General features: G+C 36.8%; 1 protein-coding gene across 1 annotated transcript in view; it reads right to left on the reverse strand.

Annotated features, from left to right (window-relative positions):
* The window catches only part of slc25a42 (solute carrier family 25 member 42), a 27,859-nt gene extending 7,610 nt beyond the window's left edge, over window positions 1-20,249 (reverse strand). Inside the window, exons 1-8 of the mRNA XM_056272677.1 lie at window positions 19,982-20,249; window positions 19,862-19,894; window positions 11,577-11,724; window positions 6,451-6,562; window positions 4,368-4,393; window positions 3,911-4,077; window positions 2,213-2,329; window positions 423-574 (exon numbers count right to left, since the gene is read on the reverse strand). Coding sequence (XP_056128652.1) covers window positions 423-574; window positions 2,213-2,329; window positions 3,911-4,077; window positions 4,368-4,393; window positions 6,451-6,562; window positions 11,577-11,672 — 670 coding nt within the window. The 5' untranslated portion in view covers window positions 11,673-11,724; window positions 19,862-19,894; window positions 19,982-20,249. The remainder of the gene's footprint in view (window positions 1-422; window positions 575-2,212; window positions 2,330-3,910; window positions 4,078-4,367; window positions 4,394-6,450; window positions 6,563-11,576; window positions 11,725-19,861; window positions 19,895-19,981) is intronic.
* Between the last annotated feature and the right edge of the window lie 1,122 nt (window positions 20,250-21,371).

The raw sequence follows: 21,371 nt of genomic DNA on the forward strand, positions 1-21,371 counted from the left end.
CACACGCACTCTCTCACACGCACTCTCTCACACGCACTCTCTCACACGCACTCTCTCACACTCACTCTCTCACACTCACTCTCTCACACTCACTCTCTCACACGCACTCTCTCACACTCACTCTCTCACACTCACTCTCTCACACTCACTCTCTCACACTCACTCACTCTCACACTCACTCACTCTCTCACACTCACTCTCTCACACTCACTCTCTCACACTCACTCTCACACTCACTCTCACACTCACTCTCACACTCACTCTCACACTCACTCTCACTCTCACTCTCACTCTCACACTCACTCTCACACTCACTCTCACACTCACTCTCACACTCACTCTCACTCTCACACTCACTCTCACACTCACTCTCACACTCACTCTCACACTCACTCTCACACTCACTCTCACACTCACTCTACCTGCGTGAACTTTCTTCAGCGTCTCGTATGTAAAGAAACTGATTCCTGCGTACGGCACGACGCCGAGGATGGTGGGAGTGAAGCCCCTGTAGATCGTCTTCAGTCCCTCCTCGCGAGAGATGCGCACGAACACGTGCATGATGTTACTGTACCTGAGGACCAATGACATCAGCACACAGTGACATCACACTCTCATTCTTTACAGCAGTTCTTGCCTTCGCAAACTTCCAAGGGTGCCTCAAGACGACAAAACAAGCATTGAAAAAGCATCAAGATGTTTCTAAGTTTAATTCACCCCCCCCCCGAAACAAATGTTTGTCTTTAAGGAACCAGGATTCCCACAGTCTTGGAAAACCTGGATATCGTTGCTGTCGGGCATTTTTAGACTTTTTAAATTAAAATATTTTTTACGGGAATCCATCCGATCCCAATGGATGAATCAAAGTCTTCTGAAGCAAAAAGACTGTGTTTAAGAAAAATACTTTAACTATAAATCAATGCTTCTGGTCTCCTGTGCTACGTGTTGTGACGTTTGCGCGGTCATCCGTTACGTCTCGCACAAAAGTTCAAAACACGTTTACGTCACGGGTCACCTGTATGATTGCTCATAAGAAGCAAGAGTGAAAGTGAAGACATATGTCATTTGATTTTTTTTCTTGTTATGTTTCAGCACTTTTCTGGAATGATTCAAGTTCTTATCGTTTTTCTAAAGTTAATATGAACTGTAATTCACGCTTTAAAGACGTTATTTGTCTTTTTGAAAACCAAAACAAATCTTTATAATCTACTGTTAACTTTCTTATCCTTTATCTTCAGGTTTCTAAAGAAAATACCAACTTTTATAGATTTCTTATGTGAACTAGAATATTTAATCAAATCACTAAGAATAATTGAAAAAAAAGTACTTATTTTTTAAGAAATATGATAAGATCTTTTTTAATGTACCATAATTGATACCGGTTTTGCTGAGGGTGTTTTTGTTAGTTAGATTTTTTCTTTGTTTCATTCTTTTTCAATTTGTCAGTCTAAAAGATGTGTTTGCACTATTGTAATATTTTCTTGAAATATTAATAAAAAATAACATAAATAAAAAAACTAGACCAGAAGCAATCATTTATTCTTTTCTTTGCTTCATTCTTTTTCAATTTGTCAGTCGAAAAGATGTGTGTTTGCACTATTGTAATATTTTCTTGAAATATTAATAAATTTAAAAAATAAAACAACTAGACCAGAAGCAATAATTTATTCTTTTCTTTTCTTTGTTTCATTCTTTTTCAATTTGTCAGTCTAAAAGATGTGTATTTGCACTATTGTAATATTTTCTTGAAATATTAATAAAAAAAATAAAAAAATAGACCAGAAGCAATAATTTATTATTTTCTTTTCTGTTTAATTCTTTTTCAATTTGTCAGTCTAAAAGATGTGTTTCCCCTATTGTAATATTTTCTTGAAATATTAATAAAAAATAACAAAAATAAAAAACTAGACCAGAAGCAATAATTTATAGTTAAAAAAAGTTTAAAATACTAGTATTTTTGTTACACACACCTAGCGTTTGGCTTCAGAAGACACTGATTCATCCAGTGGGATTTTTCAAGCAATGGCATTATGTGGACTCACGGAGATGGACTATTTTCCTAAAAAAAAAATCTTCGTTTGTGTTTATCTGAAGAAAGTAAGTAATATACATCGGGGATGGCAAGTAAATGATGAGAAAATTTCATTTCATTTTTAAAAAGGTTCATTTTGATCCCTTTTTCCCCTTAAGATAGACGGATGAAACGTCTTACATTTCCTTGGGTGTGACGGCCATGCGAGCGCGGACCATGTCCAGCGGGTACGTGATCATGGCAGCCGTTGTTCCCGCCATCGAGCCCGCCAGCAGCCGCGGCACAGGCGGCAGAACTCTGGAAAACAGGACACTTTCACCATTAAAAATAATTCATCCAAAAATTTGCCCATAATTTACTCACTCTCAAGGCATCCTAGGTGTATGACTTTCTTCTTCTAACACAATTAGAGTTATATTAAAAAATATCCTGGCTCTTCCCGGCTTTATAATGGGAGTGAATGGTGCCTGAGAGTTTGAAGCCCAACCAAAAAAGTGCATCCATCATCATGAAAGTAATCTATACGACTACAGTGGGTTAATAAAGGCCTTCTGAAGTAAAGCCATGCGCTTTTGTAAGAAAAATATCCATATTTATAACTTTATAAACTATAATCACTGGCTTCCGAGTCCGAATTCTTACGCTACACCTACATCATCTGTCATGCGTGGGGTCAGAGGTCACCCTTCCACCGGAAATCAACTTTCTCTTGAACGCACGCACAGCCGTTGCCAGAAGCCAGTGATTTTAGTTTATAAAGTTAAAAATAAGGATATTTTTCTTACAAAAATGCATAGCTTTTATTAGAAGGCCTTTATTAACCCCTCTGGAGTCGATTGGATGTATGTGCTTTTTAGAGTTTCAAGCACTATTCAATGCCATTATAAATCTCGGAAGAGCCAGGATATTATTTAATATAACTATAATATGATTGTGCTCGGCTAAAAGAAGAAAGTCATACACACCTAGGATGGCTTGATGGGGAGAAAATTATTGTATCATTCACATTTTTAGGTGAGCTATTCCTTTAACACATTAAACTGTCTTGCCCGCAAAACCCGTTTATCATAATCTAAAAATAAATGGGTCATATCTAAGAAATGCATGTCTGAAATCTGCAATAAGGATGGTTGGTGTTTTTAAGGCCACACCAGCTTTCATGGCGAGTCACATGTCAAAATAAATACTGTTAAATACTGCATGTCTGTCCTGCTCAACTCATCTCTCAGTGTAAACAAGTAGTGCATTTACAACAGAAGTCTAGCAGGCGAGAATAAACTATCAAAGCATGCAACACTTAGAGCTGTGTGAAGTTATATTTAAGCTTTTAAAGGTGTCATGACATGTTAACATACATTTACAGATATCAAAAATTAACATTTCAACTAGTGAAAATTGAGTTCTTGATATCAGGAATTTATATTTTTTTACTAGTGTTTGATTATTAATGCCTGTGCATCACGCGAGTTGGACACAATAGAGGAAAAGGTTAAACGTTGAGTTAAGCCTCGATTTTGTATCGTCATTAGTAGTGTTAAAAGTTGTAAAGAGTACCAAATTGAACAAAACAGTATAACTGCAAAATTTTAATTTATGAATATCTAACGGTATTCTCGGTATCGCAAAATCCATATCATGGTACAACATAATACCAGTAGTCACGTCAATACCGGTATAGCGCCCACCCCTAATTTCTGTAGACTCCAGAAGGATCCCAGCATCAGAAACAAGTGGATGGTTTACTTTAATAGCGTCCCAGATCATGTTGGAGGATTATATGTTTGTTTAAATTTCTCATTTGTAAGTCGCTTTGGATGAATAAACGAATAATTGTAAATGCACATGTAAATGTGCAGTGGTGAAGCAGCAGTGACTCACTTGCCCTGGAAGCCGTAATGCTGTCCCAGAATCCTCTTGTATTGTTCATGTGCGCAGAACTGGATGGCAGCGTATGGAATAACGCGCACCATAGTGGCCGAGTTTCCCCTCCACAGGCTGAAGAACCCATCCTTCAGATATGTGCGGTAAATTAACCTGTACGCCTCCTGGAAATGACAAAATGTATATATTTATGTATTGTATTCAACGTGACTTACAAGTATTATTCAAGTGTATATCAGTTCATGCATTCCTAGGAAATCGAACCCATGACGTTGGTGTTGCAAGCGGGTTAGAGCTGTTTGAGCTACAGGAATACAAACATGGCATTCATCACAAAATATATGAATTCATCTGAAGTTTGACAGATATATCAAACTTTTAAATGTATACGCAAAACCACTGACATGTTAGCGCTGAAAAAAAGTTGCTTCACCTCGTAAAGTAAAACACTCACCTTAGCGGAGAATCTTTTCGACGACACTGAAATGAGAAGATGAAGAGAAATATTTAGTTTCACTTGTTATTTCAGCTAATGAAAAAACTTTTCAGCAATAAATGAACAAGAAATAAAGCACGAATATGAATTCCTGTGAAACATTTATTGTGCAACTACAAGGTTTATTTACAAAACTAAGGGATTATATTCGTACATCGTCCTTCTTCAAAATGTCTGAATGTCTTTGCATCGGATCAAGCGTCCGAATCTGTATTCGTCTCAAATTCTGCAGGATCTTTTCTCAGTGTGACATTAACTGAGATCTTACAGTGTGACATTAACTGAGATCTTACAGTGTGACATTAACTGAGATCTTACAGTGTGACATTAACTGAGATCTTACAGTGTGACATTAACTGAGATCTTACAGTGTGACGTGGCTTACAGCGATGATCATGTTCGTACAGTCTGACAAGCTACAATCGTAAAGGACCATAATAAATCGCACAGTGTGCACCCGGCTTAAAGGGATAGTTCACTTTGAAATTAATTTTTGGTATGTTTTAGCTTACCTCAAGGGCATCCAAGATGTAGGTGTCTTTGTTTCCGCAGTAGTTTCAATTTAGATATTTTTAGGTCAAACCGTTCTTGTCTGTCAGTCATATAATGCAGGTCTATGGTCACCACCTCAAAGAGCATGCACAGAGAAGTCCAAATTAAACATGATTTAATGACTCGTAAATGTAAGTACACATTGATGGCGTAAGACACGAAACGAGCGGTTTGTGCGAGAAAACGAACAGTATTTATATCGTTTTTACCTCTTGTAACCACAGCCACGTCCAAGTGATCTGAGGGCGCCGGCGCTTCGGTCTGCGCAAGCGCTGGAAGTGATCTCTCGCGCGTGTACGTCACTCATTGTTTACACAGAGATTTCAGAAGTGCAGTGTTTCCCCTACCATCGCGATGTAGACAAGTGTGTGTGGATATTAAACCACAAAGACAATTTAAATACGAATCCTGCTTGTTCTGTGTGAATGAATGGTGCAGCCGACGCAGTTTCATTTACCACACACACACACACTGAAGCACATGTGAACTATAAATAATTTAGATATGTCCCAATGTAATAATACTAACACTAATCCAAATAAATTATCATCAAAACTGAATTTAAGGAATACTCCATGTTTTAATTTTAACAGTAAAGCTCATTGTGCAGCATGTTATTTGACAAAAATTTAAATTTAATTTCATTTGATTAAAATTGATGATAAATGATAAAATTTGTGTTTTATGTCTTCATTTTATTACCAGAAAAAACACAACAACAAAACAATTTTTTTTCATATTTTTTTTAAATGTTGTATACGTTTAATGATTCATAATACACTATTTCAATTAATTAGACATGCTTTTTGATTGCTAAAAAATTTACACCACGTATCCGTAACACGCCCGCTCCGCAACACTAGCAGTCCCCCCCCCCCTTTGAAAAAAAATCCTAGGGGAAACACTGAAGTGTTACATTTCACTGTGAATATCTAAACATATTTAGATAAACAGGAAATCGCAATGGAAGAAGATTTCGATATATCAACAGACAACGTTGAATTTTTTTCGCGTTGAACCGCGCGAGAGATCACTTCCGGCGCTTGCACAGACCGAAGCGCCCGCGCCCTCAGATCACTTGGACGTGGCTGTGTTTACAAGAGGTAAAAACGATATAAATACTGTTCGTTTTCTCGCACAAACCGCTCGTTTCGTGTCTTACGCCATCAATGTGTACTTACATTTACGAGTCATTAAATCATGTTTAATTTGGACTTCTCTGTGCATGCTCTTTGAGGTGGTGACCATAGACCTGCATTATATGACTGACAGACAAGAACGGTTTGACCTAAAAATATCTAAATTGAAACTACTGCGGAAACAAAGACACCTACATCTTGGATGCCCTTGAGGTAAGCTAAAACACACCGAAAATTAATTTCAAAGTGAACTATCCCTTTAAGTGTATTTTAAGTGTTTAAAATACTTTAGTGCCCTGCAAATGTGTAAAGTCGGTCACTCAAGGAGGGTTAGTAAGAGTTGTTCTTGCCTTGGAAGATAATCTTGGTTCGATCCAGTGGAGCGACGGCGGTTTTAGCCACGGCTCCTGCAAACGCCCCCGAGAGCAGAGAGTTCAAGACCGACCGACCCTGTTTAAAGCCCTACACACACACACACACACACACACACAGATTAGTTATGATTCATGAATATTTTCACGTATTACCAAATAAAACCAAATAAACCCAGTGTTAATCAGTAAGAATGTGATGGAGTAAACATGTCCAGGCATGACCACATACTGTGGCTTCTGGGAAGGACACAAACCTTCCCTCTAATCTTTATAAAGCAGAACAGGTTTATATTCACGCTCTTAATCCGTTTCCACACACAAACCCATGACCTGAATACCAGTTTTATTTAATCAAACCTCAAGTCCCAGCATGCCGAACGACTGAATGATACAGACTACAGATTAATCCGCCATGTTCATCATAATATGAAGGATCTAACATTATCCTGTACCTCATAGAAGCAATTAAAAATGAAATTAGTCTAAATATTATTAACAAATGCATGCACAATTATCCATGACAAGCTTTATAAATATTGCAAATGTATCTTATAAAGCTCATGGATAATTGTGCATGCATCTGTTAATAATTTTGAGACTAATTTCATCCCATACTATGGCAATTTGAGGGGGGGGGGGGGGATGCGAATGTAATTGTGTTTACGGCAAGTTTTGTGATTATATATCAATACGGCTAAAAATTATTATTATTACTTATTAAAAATATAAAAATGACTAAAATGTAGTATTTGATAATTGAAACTAAGTCATATTGCGATTTTGGTTTTATTTCAATAAATTGTTCCTTTCTAATCCGGACACTTTAACTGTAAATGGGATTTACTGTAAACAAGACAATCAGCAACCCACATGGAAATAAAAATAATGCAAAATAATGAATTACGGTCATGATAATAACTATAATAACAGATAACTGAAACAGAAACGGACTCTTATTCTAAATATAAAGGTGTATGACATTATTTTGAGCATGAAATCGTCCCACGTTTCTGGAAAATCGTAGATTAAATAAAAACAGAATTACAATATTCTTTTCCAACACTTAATAATCAAGTATGCAATAAGGCTCAAGAGGTCAAAGTGCAAATACAGGCTGTGGTTAAACATGACATGCAGTGAATATATTCACATTAGAACACTCTCAAGTGTCTTATTGTTATTATAAAACATTCATTACATGATACATTCATTACAAATGTTACTTTATTGCGTTACTGCTGGAACACTAGATTGACCAATCAGGAGACAGGAACAGGACTACATGAAACATTAAAGCACACAGTGACTCTACAGAAGAGTGAGCGATTAAAGAAAACACTGGAAAATACTACGGTTATCTAGAGATAGACGATTCTTCCAACGGACATTTAATCCCAAGATCATTGATGGAGAGCTGAACCCATGACTGAAGCTCAACTTGTAAATAGATGATGAGGTCACACATTTTCCACTCATAAAATGGACAATCCGTCCATTTAAACGGGTATTAGATGTTAAAATGTTTTCTTAAATCTTAACCCTACTGCGTCATATTTGATATGCAGATTTCGAAGGACTCTAAATGATACAAACTTTGATTAAAAACCTGTTGCACACAATCTACTACAGTCCTTCTTGTCGTCTGATTTGACTTTATTTTTATATTTTTGTTTATTTATCATCTCTCATGTATTGCATTGCATTATATGCTTTAAAAATACAGAGCTTTGATCATAAAACTAAGCATTTAAATATCATCTGACTAAGACATTGGGAGATATAGAGACGACTGATATTTACATGCATTTTATGCAAGTGTTTTGTCATGATGTTATTCAGACCTCATTAATTTACATTACAAGCATAAGAATTTCATCTTACGTTTGTGCATATAAATAACACTATCTGCACCAAATTCCATATTTTTGCTAAGTTTGGGCCTCTGAATAAAACTGAGCAGTTTTTTCCTCCATATTCTCACTATATCAGACGATTTGAGCCATAAAAGCCTGATGTATCAACAAAAAACACATATGCAATAGATATATTTTGTCTAAAGTTTCAATAAACGGTTTCAAAAATAGACTTATTTCCTTTGTCAGGCTTTACAGGGTTAGTCTCAACTGAGTAATTCATTTGTGGTTTGACTTCCTGTAGACTGTAAACACTGACGCTTTCACAATAAATCTTCTGTTCTTCCTGTTCCACAAATAAAGACCAGCCTGAAACGCCTCACAACCCGGTTTTTACATCTGCATTCTTTAACAACACAATAAATGTGGATTGATATGATTACTGTGCAATTATTTCTACAGAAATACAACAGTTCTGTCATCATTCACAGGCCCGAATCCTCGTCATCATCGAGTCATCATCATCATCATTTAAAATGTGAACGTAACCCTTGTGCCGAGTTGAAAACCCTGCAACACTTTTGGTGTCCCCGGTCAAAAATGACCAGCCTTTTGAAAAAAAAAAATAGCTTTTAAATCTCTCGTTATGCTTTATCATGACTAAATATTAGATTCAGTCTTTTTTGTCAAATTGTTTTCATTCAATTAGCACTGGTTTTGTATTTATTTTTTTAAACTGACTGATCGTAGGCCTCATTGATCTGAGCCAGGGATGGAAATTAGCACCCGCCACCAGCCAAATGCGGGTGATTTTGTGTTGTGGCGGATAAACTCGCTTCACCTACCGGCCACCGTGGCGGGTAAATAAAAATAGCATACTGTTTCACCCGGACGGCGGACACTTTTAGAGGAGGCACACCTTCAAACAAAATGTGGCGTTACATCGCAGGCGTAGAGGTCTGCAGAGAAAACATCATGGTGCGTTCACACCAGAGAGAATAGAGCGTCTGGCGCGAGTGATTTCATAACGGTACTGATCCACTTGTCCGTGCGACACTTCAGTCGCGCCGCACTCCACTTTATTCCTATGGGTGACGTCACGCGACTTTAACGCGCCCCCAAAGCATCCCGGGAAGGCGGCGCTTCATTTGGAAAAATGCTGCGCGTCAAAAAGCTGGCCGATGCCCAGCTTTATGCAAATGAATCCGTCAAACGCGACGCGTCTATCCAATAGAAGTAGTCTCTCGAGGGGCCTTTGTTCTAGACTGGCCGCTGGGTCAAAACCACGCCCATAGCGGAAAACTTGAGGAACGCGCATCAACTTACAAATGTGGAGAGGGTGCGACACCACGCTTCAGTCGTGTCGCAAAAGTGGATCAGTACCGTCACGGTACTGATCCACTTGTCCGTGCGACACTTCAGTCGCGCCGCACTCCACTTTATTCCTATGGGTGACGTCACGCGACTTTAACGCGCCCGCAAAGCATCCCGGGAAGGCGGCGCTTCATTTGAAAAAATGCTGCGCGTCCAAAAGCTGGCCGATGCCCAGCTTTATGCAAATGAATCCGTCAAACGCGAAGCGTCTATCCAATAGAAGTAGAGCATATGGAGACGGGGGGAAGTCTCTCGCAAGTCCTCTGTTCTAGACTGGCCTCTGGCTCAAAACCCCGCCCATAGCGGTAAACACGAGGAACGCCCATCAATGTACAAATGTGGGGAGGCGTCACGACACCACGCTTCAGTCGTGTCGCAAAAGTGGATCAGTAACGTTAGTCAATGCAAAGACGCGTTACGCGCGTAAAAAATTCCTGCGGCGCGAATGAGGTGTAGAGCGCGCCGTGGTAGATGCGAATACGCCTCATTCGCGCGGCAAGTTCGAGCGTCTGACGCGTTCCGCGCGCATGATTTTATTGAGTGCTTTTGTGCATTCACGCGTTTGACGCGAATTCGCGTCTGCCGCCCGAGTTGAAAAATCTGAACTTTGGCGTCAATTCGCGCCGCGTTAACCAATCAGGAGCCTAGCTGCTGTCACGTGGTGAAGTATCTGGATGCTTCAATAAATTATTTTGTACTAAATGCCTGATGTGGTTCTAATGCACAACAAAGCAAATATTTTATCACATAAAACTTGATTTCAATATATGAGACATATTCATTTTGTATTGAATGCTATTTATTCCATTTCATATCTAGATTACATTAAATATTATTCTAATGTAAAGGCAACCAACATACTATAGCTCATAAATCCGTGTCTGGAGAGTGTTGTGTGAGAGAAAAAAAAAATCACAGGACAGGTTAATTACTTTTGGAGGCTGGCTCAATTTATCATCAAAACAAAAATAAATGACAGATTAGGTGGATGAGGCCGAGGGTGAGAGAAAGAGAAAATGTCAGTATTTCATTGAGACTTGAGATTAAATGAACTGCTTAAGTATTCTTGTAGTATTAATTTTCACATGCAGTTACACATTGTCGGTTAAAAACAAGAAAGTGGCTGGTAAAAACATTGAGTGGCTGGTAGATTTTGAAATCCAGCAGCCACAGTGGCCGGTGGACAAAAAAGTTAATTTCCATCCCTGATCTGAGCTTATGCATCTCAGTTTATGAGTGAAAAAGGCATTATTTGTGGATAAATTTGTGAATATTATTCAACAAAATATGGGAAACACTACGGTGCTTTAATGTTTAACCAGGAAGTTTGTTTTCAAATACTTTTATTTTGTACAAAATGGAACTGTAAATTGTTATCTGATACTTATTATACAGATACATTTTATTAAATATTGCCAAAATAACCCCAAAATAATGTTTTTTTGGTAAAAAAATTTAGGCTCATAAGCGCAAATGAAGGAGGCCTACGATCAATCAGAGCCAAAAAGAAATACAAAACCTGTGATAATTGAAAGAAAACAAGTTGACAAAAAAGACTGAATCCAATATTTGGTGATAATATAAAGTATAAATGAGTGATTTATACAAGAAATGTTGTAGGCCGGTCATTTTTGATACAAGGTGAGGGGGGGGAAAAAAACACAAATTCTCAATTTTTTGAAAAGTAGTTTCACCCTGGGTGAGTAAAGTCATTAAGTTTTAGTCCAATGTTATAACGTTACCTAGCATTTTCGGGAAAAAGAAAATCCTCTCCAGGACAAAATGACACGAACACAACCAATCAGTCGGAACCAAATGGTGCAACCTTACTGGCTGTTCTCTGCTGTGGGCGTGTCCAGAAGTGAGTGTTCTTACCTCTGATTGGCTGGGGGCGGGGCGTGGCAGCACTTCACCCGGTGCCAGCGCCCCCTGGCGCTCCTGAACTGCATTACCCATGCCAACCTGATCCATTCATACAGGCCAGCACACCGGGGGCTCGCCGGCCGACACACTCACACCACACCTGGAGACACACGAGATTAATATTAGAAATGTACATCACATCATATCCACCGTTTTCCTAACAAGCCTACCGCGTTTTAGAGTATGGGTCAACTCAAAAAGACTGAAACAAATCATTTCAAAACATAAGGTTGCGCTACAAATATCCTTATCCGTCAGCTGTGAAATGTCCTTCATATTCTCGTGTTCAGACTTTAAGAGAATAACGTAACGCTTGGTATTTTAATGTGATGTGCAATGACGAGATCTTTTCAATCGCTGAAATCTATTCCTCTTGATTATTATTTTTTTCTTTGTATTCCGCTGTAACAGTATGAAAAAAGACAACATATATAGGCATTAGTGATGCACGATATATTCATTTTTAATGTTATTGGCCGATATCTTAAAGCTGATAAATAATGTATTATTTCCTTCAGATGAGACACTGTTCAACATGATGGTTTTAAATTGCTTGAAATAAGTTTGTCATATTGGCTAGATAAAATTGTAATGAGAACATCGTGCTTGGGACATGGTGAGACTTTTGTTTTTGTAATCAGGCTCTCAAAAATTATATACAATTTTGATTTATCGGCCAATATATCAGTTATCGGCTTTCAAATTTAAAGAATAATCGTTGCCAAAATTTTAATATCGGTGCATCATTACTGGGCATCTGTGTTCTGCTCTGCTTAATTTATATTAGATCGCATTAATATTTCACTGTAAGAATCTTTAATTTTTCTCCCTGAATCCTCACATCTCTTTCCAGGTTTGTTTTTCACACGGATGCTTTAAAATGTAATTGTCTCCCCTTTCCACTTCTAATATTAGCAGCGTTACTGTAATGTTTCTAAGGCAGGTAAATACAATGTTTATTCTCTATCAAAATAACAAAAATCATTTTGAAATATTATCAATGATCCAGTTATTGAACATTTTTGACTGTGGCAACGTATGTTACATAACACAGACGTATATTAATTATACAGTGATATTTAACACGTCTGTAATATTCCTGAAGAAATAAATCAAGCTTTTGGGGTTATTCATGGTCTAATTTGTGAATGATTTTACACTTTTTTTGCACTAGAAAAAAAGCAAATCTTGCAAATAATCCTACAAAAAGATTTTTTCTTTTTTGATTTTGAAGTGACATCTTTTTATGTGATTATCTGACTATGTGTATTACCAATCATATTCACAAGATTTTCATCACAAGACAGATTTCACCATAAATGGCAAATACTGAATTATTAAGCGGTCTGTATTCAATGAACAGTTTTGATGAAATAAAAATTCACTCATTCAGCAAATAAAAGGCAATTGATTCCCAGAAGCGGGTCAGAGGAACTGATATGTGACGTGCCGACAGGAATCCAGAAGCGCCAGGATCAAATAACATCTGAAAGGGTCACACAGATGGACCTCTAATAATAGCTCGAATCCTGAATTATTCAAGGTCCTGAAAGCCTGTGAGAGCAACACAGCTTAATATAGCATACAACTTTATGTATTCTTCTGAGTAATAATCTATGCATGATTTATTCTGCTAATGGTTCTGTGACACTAGTTAGCAGCACAATAATAAAAGAAGTGATCAAGAAGACATTCACACTGACAATAAGGTGTTGAGCTTCAAAAACTCGGGCACTATTCAATGCCATCACAAATCTGGGAAGAGCCAGGATATTATTAATATAACTCGGATGAAAGAAGAAAATCATAAACACCTAGGAAGGAAATTATAGGATAATTTTCATTTTTGGGTGAAATATTCCTTTAAACAGAGTCCATTCGGGCTCTTAGTCAAAAAGTGTGAATATTTGGAGAAATATTGATTTATTATCACATGTTTGCGAAATATTTCATCATACAGAATACCATTTCTATTCATGTTTCACTGAATTATGCGATGTGAAGAGCTGAAAGAGCGTTGGCTCTCATGTTAGGTTTGATCGGAAGTTAATACAAACATTCGATGTTGTTTTAAAGTGAGTTTTGAGTAAAAGGGTAATATTATTTCAGATAATAGGTGGATTAATGTATACAAAGTGGTAATAAAGGCTATAATAAAGGCTAATAATGGCTAAAATACAAACAAAAGAATAATGATAAAAGAATAATGGTGATTCCGGCAGAGGTGCGAAAGGTTCGTCGAGCGAGAACAATAGAACGAGCATTTGTCCTCGCCAGATGTTAGACAATAGCTTGCAAATGGGTGTGTCACCCCCCTTTTTTTTGAATATACATGAAAATGCACATTTCGAACTTAAATGGTTATAATTCAAGAATGCTTTGGAATATAGATGTAAGATTGGTATCGTTTTAAAGACGACATTTGGCAGATTTTTGTAGAAGTAAAATAAATTAAGAAAGTGAAACAGAAAAAAAGTTATAGAAGTTTGAGTTTATGAACATGTACAATGTGAAAAATTTAATTATTCATATTTTATATAAAATATATATTTTCAAAACCTGGTTGGCTCTAAAACTGCAGAAAAATAAAAGCCAAAAATCTGAACAAGTTGTGTTTCAAATTTTAGGTTGATATCTCAGTAAATGAGCTTTCAGTGAGAGTGTGTGTGTGCGCAGTACCGAACGCTTCCACTAGGGTACAGACTCATCACTGCCCATATAAGGGCGCCTCCATTTCCATATATGTTTTGAGTGATATGAACCATTATTTCCACAATTTTCATACAATCTATGAAGTAGACATCCTATTCAGAAGTAATATGAGAAGTTTGGCAGATTTTGATCTGAATTCAACCTAAGAAACACAAAAAGAACACGCATGTGCGTTATAGCTCGCCGCCACATCACAAATGGTGAATCTATCATTTTTTTCTTTATATTGAAAAACATTTCAGACCTTTTTTTCTAAAACAATTGAACCTTTTGAACTCTTGGCATGAAAACAAACTGAGGTTTCTACCCTTCTTTCATGATTTTTCATGTTCATCACTATTTCAAAATAAAGGTCTAAACATGCCTTAGGAGTATGAAAATATTCTTGTTGCAAATTGATAAATTACGGCTCCTCTGTAATTTATTTTGAAAATGATATATAGTTTGTCAAGATTAGTTTAGGTTTAGTATAGGATATTACTGTTTTAAAAATGTAATGGATTTGGGCCCACCGGTGGGCCGGTGACACTTAAGAGGTTAAAGGGCAATAAAATATTTTTTTAGCATCTTATCAGCCTTCGCTAAAAACTCACATGAACATGGTCTTGGGAAATGCTTCATAAAATGCAAAATTTTTGAGATATCATCCTCAGATTTGAAATAAAGCATGAGCAGACTTGTGGCTTCAGTTTAATTGTCGTTATAAGTTGTTATACCACATACACATAATATTTTTATTAGTGCTCGGCCGTTATCGGCGTTAACGTGCTGCGTTAACGTGAGACTCTTATCGGGCGATAAAAAAAATATCGCCAGTAATCAAAGTTGGGTTGGGATCATAAATAGCTTTTTCGAATATCGTTATATTTTCGCGCAATTCTAATGTGTAGTATGACGCCGCGCCTACTGTCACAGATCGCGCAGTAGGGTATTTTCCTGTCAGGGACACAAGGTGTACTTTTACTTTGTTACGTTGGGTGACGTTCCTCTCGTTACTTTATTTTAATGCAATACGTTGTTAAATGAGTTTATTCCAAGCGCGCTGTGTCCTTTGTATGGGCATGAGCGATGCTCATTTACAAATGAATCACTCTTTTGAGTCGATTCTGTTCAAAGACTTCATCAAACAAGTTGTCAGATGATCTGTCTAAATCGGTTCGCGAATCAGTTGATCTGTTCAGTTCCTTGCGCACTGAATCGTCTGAAGCGCTTTCAATTCACACTCGGAGTCGAAACAGGAAGATTTAAAGTCCCACTCCGATCATATTTTGAGCTATTTTTAAACATTCCCAGTGGTCTTTAAATTATGATTATGCCATTTTTAGCCAAAATCACAAAACCTGTGCCGTTTTCTGGGACTTCGCTTCAGCAGAGCGGCAGTTGCTCATTAGCAATTCGCCTCTGCGTTGTGGGCGGAGCCGTTGGCACGGAGACGCCCCTCCCCCTGCCCGTTGCTGAGAGCTCTGTCTCTCCCGCTAGCTTACATCCCCAATACCGGTGGGGCAACAGTATTATATACAAGTTCATTATTATTATCCGAAGTTAATCAGAGTTATCACAGATCACCGATCATTATTTCACTCCAAGACGTCGCGTGTGGAGACGCCCAGTGGAGTTACTATGTCACAACTCCAGTCTATTTTAGCCGGCATTTTAGCGTCTGCTACTGACTCAGAGCCATTTGAATGTAGAAATACTCAGAAATACAACTTTGAGCTGATTTTTCTCAAGATATGTCCTCTAACATCAGAAAAATGCCACAAGAACATGTTAACACCTAGAAAAACATTATTTTCATCGGAGTGGGTCTTTAAGAGCATCAAGAGCGTTGGATGAAGTGGCCGATCTACAGTCTAGTCTAGTGAATGCAAATCTGCAAATGCATCATATTTTTGCCAGCGATGAAGATCTTTATTAGTTGAACATCTTCGTAAGCTGTCTGTGAATGAATGATTCCACAGGACGATACATTCGATTTCATTTCATTCAGGTAATACATTGTGTGTGTATTGCGCGTGTATTGCGCAGTGGTATAATCACACGAATAGTTTACATTGATTGAAACTAATTTGTTTAAAAATGAGGCTATTGCAGTAACAAGGCAGGTTCACATAAAATTCTTATGACATATGATGACATTATTTTTTGATCTAACGAGCATTGGCGATGGAAAAACGGACTGTCGTGCGTATTGTTTTTTTTCTTCTTCCAATTAGCCTACTATGTTAAAAAAAAGGACGAATACATGTTACTTGTTCAATTAATAAACAGTTTGTTTGATGACAAATCGCTAAAGATGAAATTGGCCTCCCTTTCTGTCATTGCGGGTTTTTTTAACGATATTCGACTTTTGCTCCTCGATTGTCGAATGGCATTTTTGGCAGAAATGCACATCCCTACGCGAGGCAAACTATTCTCAAAGACTTACTTTTAGTCATTATTTGGGTAGCACACATATTCTGAATGCCTTCGGGAGAATTCAAATGAGCCATTTTAATCTAGATTAATCTAGATTAATTTCAATATTAATCTAGATTAAAAAAAAGAATCTATGCCCACCTCTAATTTTTATACAGTTAAAAATATATATTAATTTATATTTTTATTTTATGTTTGAGCGAATGAATGAATGAATGAATGAACGAATAAAATGAATGAGGCATTTATATATATCTCCATATGAGTAATTCTTGAACTGTAAACTCTTAACTGTTAAAGGGGTGGTATAATGCGCTTTTCACAAGATGTAAAATAAGTCTCTGATGTCCCCAGTGTGTGTATGTGAAGTTTTAGCTCAAAATACCCCACAGATATTTTTATATAGCATGTTAGTTGTCACTTTTTGAGGGTGAGCAAAAACACACAGTTTTTGTGTCTGTCCCTTTAAATGCAAATGAGCTGCTGCTCCCGGCACAGGGGGCGGAGCTTCAACAGCTCGTGTCCTTTACCTCACACACACACATGCACTGAAAAATGTTCAAACCGGAGTCAGAAAGATGGAGAGACTCGAGAAGAAGTGACAACATTTCTGAATGGTTAGTTGGTGAATTTATGTCGCTTATGTGTCTATCTTCTAGTCATTGATTAGCATATTCTGTCTTGATAATCTATAAATCGTGTTCCGGGGGCGGGGTTTATGTAAATTTTAGGGTTTGTGATGTCACTAACCCGAGAGGAAGCTTGTGTAGTTCTACCAGCCGTTTTTTGTAGTCCTAAAAAAGCAAATATCTCCCTTTGCTTTGAACTTTGAGCGTCGTAACTTTGCAGATGTTGTTTATGCTCAAACAGCAACACTACACACTAACTAAAGTTAGAAAAGTGAAATCATATTCAACCACCCCTTTAACTTTCTAAATATATATTGGTTATGTGTCTATTCAGAATGAATTATGAGCAGCCACTTTTTATGTTGGGTATGTCATTTATGGCCTACTTGTCAAAATGGGGGGTGTCTACTAGTAAGGGGTTAAAGACAGGAGAAAAGCTGAGGTCTATTCTCTGCGTCGAGGTGAACTGGAGCCAGAAGCTCAGTGTGTGAAAGGTCCTTCACGCTGACACACATTCAGTGCACACACACACACACACACTAAACCCCTGCAGACGGCATGTCACATGTGAAGCGCTCGATCACACCTGACTATTCAGAATGACTTTAGTAATTCACGATTAGGCCTTTCACGCTACAGATTAACAGCTTTTTAAACCCTGCAACATTTCACAATTGAGATTTTCATGCATGAAACTGTCATTTTTAATCTTCTGTAAACTCATTTTGCTTTCCATGTTTCACACGGTTCATACAAATTGTTGAGAAAACTTAAAAGTCCCCCTGTGGTGAAAATCCAGCTTTTAATGTTGTTTATGTGTCTATGTGGTGTTTTTAATACGCTTTAAGACAAACCATGTGTAAGTTCATAAGTCGACAGCATTGCTGAGTATTTTCTGCTTAAAACTGCAGTGAACCAAAGACAGTCTCAAAAACACGGTTTGAAATCGCTGGTGTTTCTGACGTCACAAACGAAAAAACTTTTAAATATGTAATTTTGGTGGTCAAAGATAAAATTAGGCTATTGACTACAGGGGGACTTCAATGCAACTTGATGCACCTTGACACAAATCTATACAATAACAATAATCCTATAACAGTAACTAATTAAAGTTATATTTATAATTGTTCAGGGACAACATTTGTGGGATTCTGTTTATCTAAAATGGGTTTTTATGTAGATTAAATTTATATTTCTTAGTATGTGCATCTCAAACGTTCCTGTAAGCTGGAAAATGTTTAGTTACTTTTTTTTCTTTTTTTTTACAGTGCATCACAGGGTAAAACAAAGCAAGATAACCTAGGATTGTTAACCCAGGGTTAAAAATTAAGGACACAGGGTTAAAGGATCTCAAGTGTGAAAGGGTTTTTTAACGATTAGGTCACCAAAGCAACTGATCTGTTTTCTCATTGGGTTGAAGTGTGGGACGATTTCCAACACCCCTCCCTCCCGCTCGCCTCACTCTTTCCCAGTCTTTTATGTTCCCTGAGGATCGGATGACAGACACACTGAAAGCCTATTGTGATTTGCAAAGAGCGAAAATGCAGACAACCAACAAAAATAACGACAATGTTTAACAAACGGTGAAAGTATAAACACAAGAAACATCTTATATGGAACTGCACACAGTAATGCATGCATAAAAATGGCTTAAAAACTGATGTTTACACGCAAAGATGATTATGATCATATTCCAAATATGAATATATATGTGCATGGAATCCTACAATTTAAAAGGCAGATACTGCATACATTTTTATGTATATATACATTGTTACTTTTTTTCTACTCACTTATGTATAAGGCTATTTATTAAAACCAATTGTTGTTTATTCCATTTAAAACATTTTTATTTTATTTAATCACTATTTTTATTATTTATTTGGTTTAATCTTGTTTTTTTAAACTGTTTTTCTCACAAATTTTCCACAGACCCCAGCTTGATGTGTTATTTATGAAACATTACATAAGATTTCTCTTGTTGGAACATCAAAACAGATATCAAATATAACACACTAGCAGGCCAACATCAGCCAAAAAATACTTATTTATGAAACATATCAATCATTTTACGTTGTCTATTTTGCTAAATCAGCCAAGGATTATATCTTACCAAGTAAAAGCATCAAATAGAAAATAACGTTACCTCTCATCACCAATAGACTATAAATGCTTGTTTATGAAACGTATCCAGATTAATTTGCAACCACTGAGCATGTAAATCCATCAAATAAAACACTTATCAACACCAAAACAGATCATAAATGCCTTTTGTCCTCAAACATACCATGATTGTTTACATTGTTTGTTTAGCAAAATGACGTCAACTGAAAATGGTCCATTGTTAAATATTTACTCGGAGACAGAGATGAACTCATGACACAATTATCAAAGTCAATATCAAAGTGCTTTAGCCTTTTAGCCAGTTAGCAAAACAACTGTTATTAGCATTAAATTTCAATGGAGCTTCTGGCTTACCTGACAGTCTGACTGACAGCACCTGTTGTAACTCTGCGGAAAAATCGAGAGAAAAACACCAACTTTAGCGAAATCTGATGGCAGTCTTCTCAAACATTCCTATGGTGTTGGACTACTGACCTCATAAACAAACATATGATGAAGTGATAAACTCCAGTCACCATCCACTTACATAAACAGTAGCCAGTCACCATCCACTGACATAGAAAAACAAGCTCGCGTCAAACCACACGAGTCAGTTCTGCAGGAAAGCTAGTTAAACACATTTTACTCCACTTTCATTGCTGCTGCTGTGACTTTGAACTGGTATACTGGCACATTTCACGCGTCTGCTGTGCTGTCACACTAGCATGCGAGCGTTGAAGGGCGAGTCCGGGTGCATTGTGGGAGTTGTAGTCCAGAACGGGAGCGCGCTTGACGTGGATAGGCTCGCTCGAGGGGCGTCAAAGCGGGTAAACATTAGAGAGGGTGGGGTTTGAAGTTTCAGTGAGAATAGTGCTTAATTTTAACATAAATAAGATTTTGCCGATAGATTGGCAAGAATAAAACCTGCTGTCGTCTTGATTCCCGTTCTTTCCGACAATAAAGCATGCGACGAGCTGGTAATCACGACTTAACAAGTGGGAAAGTAGGAAGTTTCCGATAGCACGTGAATGCAGCGTAAAAGTCTGTAATGCTGAGAAAGGCGTGGACATGATACCATGGTATTATCATGGAGTGGCATATAACTACTATGGTAATCAGAACAGTATGTATTGTCAGGGAGTGACACATAATGACTATGGGAATCAGATTCAGAACAGGACCATAGTATACATCAAATATACAATATTATATCAGATCAGATGTACTATAATAGTGGCACTTTATTTATATGCACTGAAGAAACAGTATTCTTTTGCAGAAAAGGGTTTGTAGTGTGTTGTATATTTTTGTCATTTTATTTACTTAAAAAAATGTATGTAGTCTTTATTATTTTTATTTAAGTTTTAGTTATTTTCGTTACATCAAGTAAAACTAAATTAAATAAAACTAGCTGAAATAAAAGTTATTTTAATATTTAATTATATCAAGTTAAACTAAATTAAATAAAAGTAGGTGAAATAAATATTAAAATAACTTTAGTTTCAGCTATTTCTAAAAAAAAACTAAGATTACATATTAAAATAAATGTTTACTTATTTAAGTACATCAAGTTAAACTAATAATACTAGCTGAAATGAAAATTATTTTAATATTTAATTTGAGTTATTTTAGTACATCAAGTTAAACTAAATGAAATAAAATATAGCTGAAATAAATGAAATATTAAAATAACTTTCATTTCAGCTAGTGTTATTTCTAAAATAACTAAGATTACATATTAAAATAACTCGTTATTTTAGTACATCAAGTTAAACTAAATGAAATCAAACTACCTGAAATGAAAGTTATTCTAATATTTAATTTAATTTATAATATATAATTTTTAAGGTGATTTTATTTCAGGTATAACAGAAGTTATTTATGG

Source organism: Rhinichthys klamathensis, unplaced genomic scaffold (assembly GCF_029890125.1).
Source record: "Rhinichthys klamathensis goyatoka isolate OS25496 unplaced genomic scaffold, OSU_Roscu_1.1 h1tg000342l_1, whole genome shotgun sequence".
Taxonomy (NCBI): Eukaryota; Metazoa; Chordata; class Actinopteri; order Cypriniformes; family Leuciscidae; genus Rhinichthys; species Rhinichthys klamathensis.